At 35.4% G+C, this 8,880-nt stretch overlaps 1 protein-coding gene across 4 annotated transcripts; it reads left to right on the top strand.

Moving 5' to 3' along the window:
* The first annotated feature begins 2,114 nt into the window (after positions 1–2,114).
* LOC125210664 (putative lipid phosphate phosphatase 3, chloroplastic) lies at positions 2,115–5,459 on the top strand. Of its 4 annotated transcripts, XM_048110224.1 has the most exons (10): positions 2,115–2,239; positions 2,771–2,836; positions 3,060–3,141; positions 3,692–3,913; positions 3,995–4,082; positions 4,194–4,303; positions 4,406–4,496; positions 4,617–4,805; positions 4,887–4,946; positions 5,091–5,459. In XM_048110224.1, exons 3-10 carry the CDS (start codon positions 3,127–3,129, stop codon positions 5,267–5,269), a joined length of 954 nt encoding a protein of 317 aa, XP_047966181.1. In that variant the 5' UTR covers positions 2,115–2,239; positions 2,771–2,836; positions 3,060–3,126; the 3' UTR covers positions 5,270–5,459. The 4 variants fall into 4 exon arrangements, with proteins under 4 accessions (XP_047966181.1, XP_047966182.1, XP_047966179.1 ...); XM_048110225.1 differs by lacking the exon at positions 3,060–3,141 and having other exon boundaries at positions 2,116–2,239; XM_048110222.1 differs by lacking the exons at positions 2,115–2,239; positions 3,060–3,141 and adding an exon at positions 2,331–2,591.
* The last annotated feature ends 3,421 nt before the right edge of the window (positions 5,460–8,880 follow it).

Below are 8,880 nucleotides of genomic sequence, written 5' to 3'. Positions count from 1 at the left end.
GTTCTAACGTGTTGTTCGAACGTTCAAATGTAGGAATAATTGAAAAAATAATTAACATTACTTGGTAATAAGCAGTAAAAACTCTCGGTTATATTGGTTAAATGCACCTGTAAATTGCACCCATCATAATCACCCATGTGTATGCCATCATTTTCATCCTAGTATTTTACTGGCCTGTCTATTTATCAAAAGTTGATTTATGGAAGGATTATTAAATTAATTAATATATTTACTAAAAATTTGATCATTTTCTAAGTATTAATGAAACGATCCTCGTTCTTGATATAAGATCTAACAACGAATCAAACTGATACAGTGAATGAATAAAGCCACAAACGGGATATATGGACCATTTGATAAGTTGTGATATGGAGTATATGAAGCCACAGACGAATATGAAATTCGTTTAATAAGTCAGATAAAGATCTCAGTGAATTGGAAATTTGTATACTAACTCAAGAGAAGTAAAACTCATAAAATATGATTCAAAAATAGGTGTGAAATTCATCCAACATACGGGGGCCTTTTATAAGCGTTAGTTGTGTGTTTGAATTGAAGTTTATCTTTCATCAGATAAGAATACAACCATTTTGTAGTAATGCTTTTCTTGGTTTTTCATTTCTATATATATGTGGTGTTTGAATTGATGCTATATATCTATAGTCCTTAATAATCACATGTTTGGTTTATTAAAGTCACATAATAGTAGGAAATTACAACATTATCCTCTGACTTTTTCTATATTTTCAAGACTGAGGGCTATATTAATAATTTTAGGTAATCTAAGATTGAAATAATGTTGCATGTATTATTATCACTCAATTTTTCATGATAATAAAACACCATTTTCCAGTCTTGATTCAACGGACTCTTCTCCATTGAACGGGCCACATAAAAAATTTAACTAACATATCAAATAGTACTAGATTGAATCATTAAATACACTTTAAATGTGTCTACCTATTCAAACATAATAAAATATAAAGGAAATAGGCTAGTAGAAGATAAACATGAATGAAAACTTTAATTTGGTTGAAGAAAAGACAATTAATACAATTTCACATATCTATGAACTAGGAAACAAATAAATATGGAGTACTAAAACAATTCAGTAGCTTTCAAGATACGTAAATATTGAGATTATTATGAACTCTTGGACTCTTTTATTCACATGTCAGTCTACAGTCTACTTGCTTCGATCTTTGATCCATTCACACGTACATCTTGGATAGCTTAAGGACATCCCTAACCTCGTCCCCAATTTAGGCCTTAAGTCCTCTCCACGTCATTATTTTTCTAAATTTAAGTCCCAGGCCACAATTGCTCTAACCTTGCAGGTCCATCCCAGCCACAACTATTAAATTGCACTATTCACAATTTCAACATATTTTACGCATGAATTAAAAAATGCCGAACAATTAAAACCGGGAAAATTCATTGTTCAGTCGAAAAAAGAAAATTACAAATTCTAGAAAAAAAAAAATTACAAATCCTAGAAAAAAAATTTATTAAGACCTAAAAAATAAAAATTACAAGTCCTAGAAAAATATTGAAATAACATAGAGGATAGAAATGAAGAAATTGGTGGAAAAATGTTGAATAAATTGGTATAAATAGGCAAAAAAATAAAAATAAAAAAATTGGGGGTTTGCAGCCCGTCCCGTCGCGCGTAACCCTGAGCCGGGCCGGACCCCGGGAACGGCCAGGGACGCAACTGCGGCCCCGGGACCGGCCCAGGCTGTGACTCTCCACCGTCTAACCCTGATCCCGGGCTGGGACTCGCGATTTGCGGCCCGACCTCTAGCGTTGGGATGCACTAAACATTCATTGTTAATGGGCCTTTAATAATTATTGAGTTAATTTATTTTGAATTTTGGCTCTGCTTTTAGCGTGACCACTGTAATTTGCTATCCTTAAGCTATATCACCTAAGTAATGAGGAAAAGTTTATTTAATTTGGTGAATCTATTTAATTTTTAAACTTGGTAGTTGCGTCGAATTTTCAAAGGAAATACCCCTCATTTCAGTAATTATTCATTTACTGGATGCATGGACTTAGTAAATAGTTGACTGGAAAGTGTGAAATAGGAATCGGCAATAACTGACAACGAAACATCGGAGTATCAACGTGGCCTCAGCCTCTCGCTCACACGCACTCTGAAGATCTTCAAAGCCACCGATCAACCAAACCTTAAACCTCCTCTCGCTTTGAACATCGAATTTCTCAATTAATTGAAAAGGTGAATGTGTGTTCTTCCTCCCGTCATCTTTCTACTAATTCTCATGTCAATTTTTATATTACTACTAATTAAATTAAGAATTATAATTCCGTTAAAGTAGCCTTCCGCCCAATTATTGATTCGCTGGAATTCATGTGGACCCTTTGATTCTTGCAAATTGTAGTATCTACTTTGCTTTCATGAATAGTGCCATTTTTTCTACTTATAAAAGCAGTCTTTCAACTGCAACCTTTATTCCTTTGTAATTTCATTTTTTTGCATTTTTACCACCAATTCATCTCCAAACATGCCGTCGCTGGATTCCGAATCCAACTATTGTTCTAGAATTTTCCGAGCTTCTTTCAAGTCTCAGGTCTCTGGGATTTCTAGTGATGATAATCAATTCGTTTTGTGTGATAAATTCACGAATTTTGTGCTTCTCGATTCGGGTGGTTTCAATGTTTCTCTTTTTTGCTGTTTGATTGACAAGTAAATCGTTGGCAGATTTTAAGAAAAAAGATGACTAATTTGACTTATGTTTTTCGAATTCAGAGGCGCAATTCCGGTGATAGGTTTTCTCAACTAGATTCTCCTTTGATCGGCTCCAACCCCCACCAGGTCCGGATCTTTTGAATATTGAGGATCTCCTTAGAATATGAATGGCATTCACACTTACTTCAGTTTTATCATTATGTAACTGAAACCTATAAGCAGTTAGCAGTAGTCAACAATGTTATTCTTGCTATACTCACATATCATCATTTTTGGCAGTTTGTCAATGTGTATGTACTAATCAGTAATTAGATATATCTCGAGTTTTATCTCATCGATTGTTGAACAGATTTTTAGTTTTGTTTGCTTTGTCCTCCCTGAGGAGGGTAGCAGTATCACGAATCTCCCCTCGGTTGATGTCGCAAATCAAGGTCAAAGCATGTTTCATCTTTATTGGCAATTATCTAACTATGGCTCAACCTATTGAAGCTATCATTAGAAGTGATATTTACATCATCCCTATTTTAATTGGCACTAAAGCCTGCAGCTCTGATAGGATTAGATCAAGTGCAGTATAATTAGAGTGTTACTGAGGTTTAAGTACAACACCATTAGTCTGTTTACTACTCAATTAAATTGTCATCATGCTAATCTCTAGACCAAAACTAAGGCTAGAATATAGTAACCATTTCAAATAAAGGCATAGAAAATAAATGGAGGTAGATGCTGTACATATTCAAACAAAATATACAACCATATGCACTTATTTCTGATTTCTGAACGAAGACTGCACAGCTGATTCCATCGAACTTTCCATTTATCAATTTTTCTCTTTATGCATTTATATGAAGTGAGTAAATCCATATTTGCCTAAAGTAGATATTTGAAGATGAAGAAAGTTACTTATTTAATTTTTGTTATTTCTCTGAAATGTGAAGTTTCACAGAGGTGTGAAATTGAAGTATGTGTCATATTGTGCAGAGTGAAATGTGGCAAGCGAGGGATGGAGCTCATACCGTGAGGTCTCATGGAGTCAGAGTAGCAAAGATACATATGCATGATTGGCTAATACTTGTGTTGCTTGGTTTTCTTATACTTAGTCTGAATGTCATCCATCCCTTTTATCGCTTTGTTGGGAAGGATATGATGTCCGATCTCAAATATCCTCATAAGAACAACACAGTTCCTTTTTGGGCTGTAGTGGTAAGTTAATACTTTTCCTTAAGAAATCTCGAGTTTTCCTAATAGTTAGCACTGTAAGTTGATTTTCTTGGTTTTTTCTAGCTAGCTGCAGTTCCATTGCCGATTTTCATTTTCCTACTATTCTATCTTCGCCAAAGAGATGTATATGATCTTCATGCTTCCATTCTAGGTATTATGATACTTTCAGATCTCTGGCCTTTGATAGCACATCATATTCTAATATGCAGTAAGGATGACTTGACAATTGTTTGTAAAGTTTAATGCTATTGTCTATGTATAGGACTCCTATTTTCTGACCTCATAACGGGGGTCATAACTGATGCGATAAAAAATGCGGTTGGCCGCCCTCGGCCTGACTTCTTTTGGCGATGCTTTCCAGATGGACAGGATGTACGTGGCCTCAATATTTGATTGTATTTCCTTTTTTCTGGTTAACCTTGTTTCTTTTTTTAAGACATCGATTCACCTAATTAATTTTCAATAGCTCTTCAGGCATACGATCGATGGGGAAATGTAATCTGCCATGGTGACAAACATCTCATAATGCATGGGCATAAGAGTTTTCCCAGTGGGCATACTTCATGTAAGACTGAGATCTCATTCGGACGTCATTATAGTTTTCAATGAAAGAAACTCTCACCTGTTCACCATTTTAAGAATATCTTGTTCTATCAATTAAAAGACTAATCAAACCGACACACAGGGGCATTTGCTGGCTTGGGCTTCTTGTCTCTATATTTATCAGGGAAGATAAAGGTGTTTGATCGCAGAGGCCATGTTGCCAAACTGTGCCTGGTTGTGCTCCCTCTACTCATTGCGTCTCTGGTTGCCGTTTCTCGTGTGGATGACTATCGGCACCACTGGCAGGATGTGTTCGCAGGAGGTTTGATAGGTTGGTCTATTGCAGTTACAGTAACTGATAGCTAAATTGTAAGTTTCCGAAACCAAGTTTAATGGAAGTTTCTCTTGGCAGGTCTAGTAGTTGCTACTGTCTGCTATTTGCAGTTCTTTCCACCTCCATATCATGTCAATGGTATCTTCTAATCTTCCTATATAAATAGTTGTATTCTTTATTACAACTTGGGCGTCTATCAGAGTGCCTCCGGATAGGCTAAAATCGGCCGCTTTAAAATGCAAGAGAAATGTTGTTGAGTTAGATTTGGTTGCTTCCGCGCAGGTTGGATGACTTACGCCTACTTGCGCGTGTTGGAGGAGCTGAGAGCCAATATGGACAATGGTCAGGTCAACGGGCAGGCTGCCGAGGTCGAAATCCAGCCAAATCAAATGAACAACAATTCTGCCAAGGCTGGTACATCCAGCTTGCCAGATGAAGATATCGAATCTGGAAGAAGATAGTTTCAAAGGTTGGCAGTTTAGTGGAGCTAATGTGCATATGAGTTAGGACATTTTTTCTTTCTTGAAGAGAGAAATCTCACTGTAGTTAATGATGTTGGAGCTATTATGATTAGGAATATTTTATGTATAACAAGAATTGTTTCTTCATATGTGCTTATACATTCATGTCACAAAATCCCTTTTTTTGTCAGGTTTATGGATTTGACTTAGAAATAGAGAAATCAATTCCTAATCATTATTGTGCTATCACATAAATGTTTGGATTTCGAATTAAATTTCAATTTCATATCCTTCCAACACCACAGTTTCAATCTATATCTATCAAACGTTATAAAAGCTAGGGGTGGGGAAACGGTTCTCGGTTCTTGGTTAACCGAGAATCGAACCATATTTTTTCGGTTGTCGGTTAGTGTTAGGATTTGGACGGTTCTCGGACCAAGAACCGAAAGGTTAGAACCGAAGAACCGATTAGTAGATTTAATTTTGATTTTATATAGATTCACTTTAATTTCATAAACCCTACAACTTTCAATTTTCAAAGAACAACGCTGCGATAGAAATCAAACTCTATGTCCCTATAATTTGTCAGCATTTCAAACAAGAGAAAACACAAATAATCTCTCTGATTCAATAACCAATCTCATGACAGCTACTTTGTTTATTAAATTTGGAACTTCAACGTATTCGATAATTATGGAACGTTAGCAAATAACTTATAAATCCCATACTTCCGTGAAAAAATTACCGAGTGTTTACAATGAAGTCAATTCAAATAATCTCCCATGCCGACAATGGCGAGGCTGCTGCTTTTTCCTCGCTGCGCTGCTCTCTCTGACGAGGCAATAAGAGGTTGTTGATCTCTCTCACCCCGGCGACGACGAGGCTGCTGTCTAACTCTCCACGCCGCTACTCTCTCCTTCAGTTCCTTTGGTGGAACCGAAGAACCTGTCGGTTAGGACCGATCGGTTCCTCAAGGAACGGTTCATGTATTTGGAAAAAATGAGAGTCGGTTAACCGACTAATCGGTTCAATTCTAATCGAACCGACTGTTTCCCCACCCCTAATAAAAGCATGTATTCTTAAAAATAATAAGCATTTATAGTATCTTTATTTATTTTAGAGTGTATGAATAACATAGTAATTTAGATCGTATATGTATTATGTATTATGTATTTTGTTTATTTTAGCAGTTAAGGCTAGCTTACTAATTTCGTTGGTAATATGCAACACCTAATTTAGATAGTGTTGAAAATGACGAAAACCTTAGTGAAAATACATATGTGTATATGTAGTAGGGACATAGGAATCCAAGTCCAATAAAATGGTGGGTGAGAAATTAAATGGAAAATTGTGTTTAGATATGAAGCAAAGCCCGCCTCAGATTTTCTTGTCTCAAACAAATCACCAACTGCACCTCATACCCATATATGGATGTATACCACCGACTTTATCTTAAATCAATTTTTAAACCTAATGTTTGAATCTGAGATATTTGGCCTCAAATATTAATCATTTTATCACCCGATCAATTCATATTTTCACTTGCACTGAATTGTTATATTTTATTTTAATGTAAGTGGGATGTTTTTTTTATAACTGATCTTGGATAGAACCTCATGGCTTTGATGGTTCTAAGATAATTTCTTAATAATCTTATTATTCTTTATTTTCTTTGCATACAATAACATTCTATAAAAATCTTGAACAAGCCCTCCTGTTACAGTTTGGTACATACGAATATTGCTGTAAAGAAAAATGGAGTACTACTAATAGCTATAGCCTATATGTAATCTTGAGCAAATTTATTAATCAAAATATCAAATCCTTTTAAGGTATAACGTTTAGACTTTTGTCTTTATATTAAATATGTTTATTTGCCATTTATACTAATATGACAATTATTTTTAGTACAGCATTGTCATATAAACTTGTTTTGTTGTCATTGGCACATATGTTTACTCAAAACCATAACGTTTGTAAGACCATCCACAGCGGTAACGTTGTCCGTCCTTGTCGCTGGCAAGGACGCCGCTGCTCACCAATGCACGTTATCCGTCCTTGCCAGCGGCAGGGCGGTGCTGCTTACGTGGCGGGCTGCGATTGGCCAACGGCATAGATATATTTTTTTTAAAAAAATTGAAATTAATTTAAAAAGTTGTTTTTAAATAAAAAAAATATTTTTTCCACTTCCCAATAAATTATATCCATTTTCTACCCACTTTAATTTATTTTTCAATTTTCCCATTTATACGGGTCTCCGAAGAATATTGGGGATAGAGGATTAGTCTTCCACGTGGTATTTTTTAGTCTTTAATTATGTAATTTTTAATTTGTAGGATTTAATTATGTATTTTTTTATTTTCTAGGATTTTAATTATGTATTTTTATTTTTTAGGATTTTAATTATGTAATTTTTATTTTTTAGGATTTAATTATGTAATTTTTATATTTTAATGTATTTTTATATTGTAGAAATATTTTTTGCAATTGAAGTATTTAAATTGAATAATAGAATGGTGGGACCAAGCTTGTCCTTGTGGAAGAGCATGGATGTGAGTGTTGTGCCTCTTGCCTAAGGACAAGGAGTAAAAGTGGGTCCGGGCCCACCTCCGTGCTCTTATTTAAGAGCACGGATGGGGATGCTCTAACTAATTAGAACCAAATATGTATTACTACGTCTTTCATACTCATATCATTCATCTGATTATTTATCATGTACGTACAATTTCTCAACTACAAACTTATAACGTCGTTAGATTTTCTATGAAGTTGACTTTTTTTTATTAAAATAAGAGTGAACTGTCTAATTGGGCTCTAGACTTGTATGCTCTCACTTTTGCGGTGCCTGAACAAAAATAATATCACCAGCGGAACCCGGACTTATAGTTACGCACGTTTGAAGGTTTTTTGCACTTTTTGATATTTTTTCTGGACATTATAACCCTCAAAGGGGTGAAGGGCTAATTCGTCCACACAATATCTTTCTCTGTCCACAAGCTATAAATTGCGACATCTTAATTTCCCAAGATTTGTCAATTGTCATTATTCTTTGAAATACCTTGTCCCCTTTTCACTATATATCAAGTCATCCTTTTCACTATATATCAAGTCATCTTCTTTCTTTTCTTCTTCCCAAGATTGAATTTGTTTTGTGCATCTCTTCCTCCCTCTCTTGTTCTTTTTTTTCGTCTTGGATTTGTATATTTTGGAGTTGTACAACCGCCACCATACAAATGTCGAAGTGGTGCATGAGCTGGTGCTTGAGCTTGTCTTCCCCGTTTTCTCTGCAGAGGCATCTCTTGACGAAAACGAAATGGGGTGTGGATTGTTAGGGAGGGTGAAATGGTTGTAATGGTATAGGCGGTGGAAATGGGTGAAGTGGAAGAGGGGGGCTGTGATTTGAGCTTCCGAAAATGAAATGGTAGGAATGGGAATGTTGTTGTTGGTCAATTTTTTCGTGTTTAGGAAGACAGACGTACACTTCTTTGTCCTATTCTACTGACTATCTGAACATGAATTGATATTAAATCATTTCAAACTTGTCCAAAATCCACTCAAATCTAAATGCAAATGAAAAGGCGACAGACTTGTAGACAAGAAAGATATTGTGC

The sequence above is a fragment of the Salvia hispanica genome, chromosome 3 (genome assembly GCF_023119035.1).
Source record: "Salvia hispanica cultivar TCC Black 2014 chromosome 3, UniMelb_Shisp_WGS_1.0, whole genome shotgun sequence".
NCBI classification, from domain to species: Eukaryota; Viridiplantae; Streptophyta; class Magnoliopsida; order Lamiales; family Lamiaceae; genus Salvia; species Salvia hispanica.
This window is presented reverse-complemented; position numbering and strand designations above follow the sequence as displayed.

Coding starts and splice junctions, on each gene's coding strand:
- LOC125210664 (XM_048110222.1), top strand. CDS start 2,526: ATGCCGTCGCTGGATTCCGAATCCAACTATTGTTCTAGAATTTTCCGA. Junction 3,914..3,994: donor TTCCTTTTTGGGCTGTAGTG/GTAAGTTAATAC, acceptor GGTTTTTTCTAG/CTAGCTGCAGTTCCATTGCC. Junction 4,497..4,616: donor TCCCAGTGGGCATACTTCAT/GTAAGACTGAGA, acceptor ACCGACACACAG/GGGCATTTGCTGGCTTGGGC.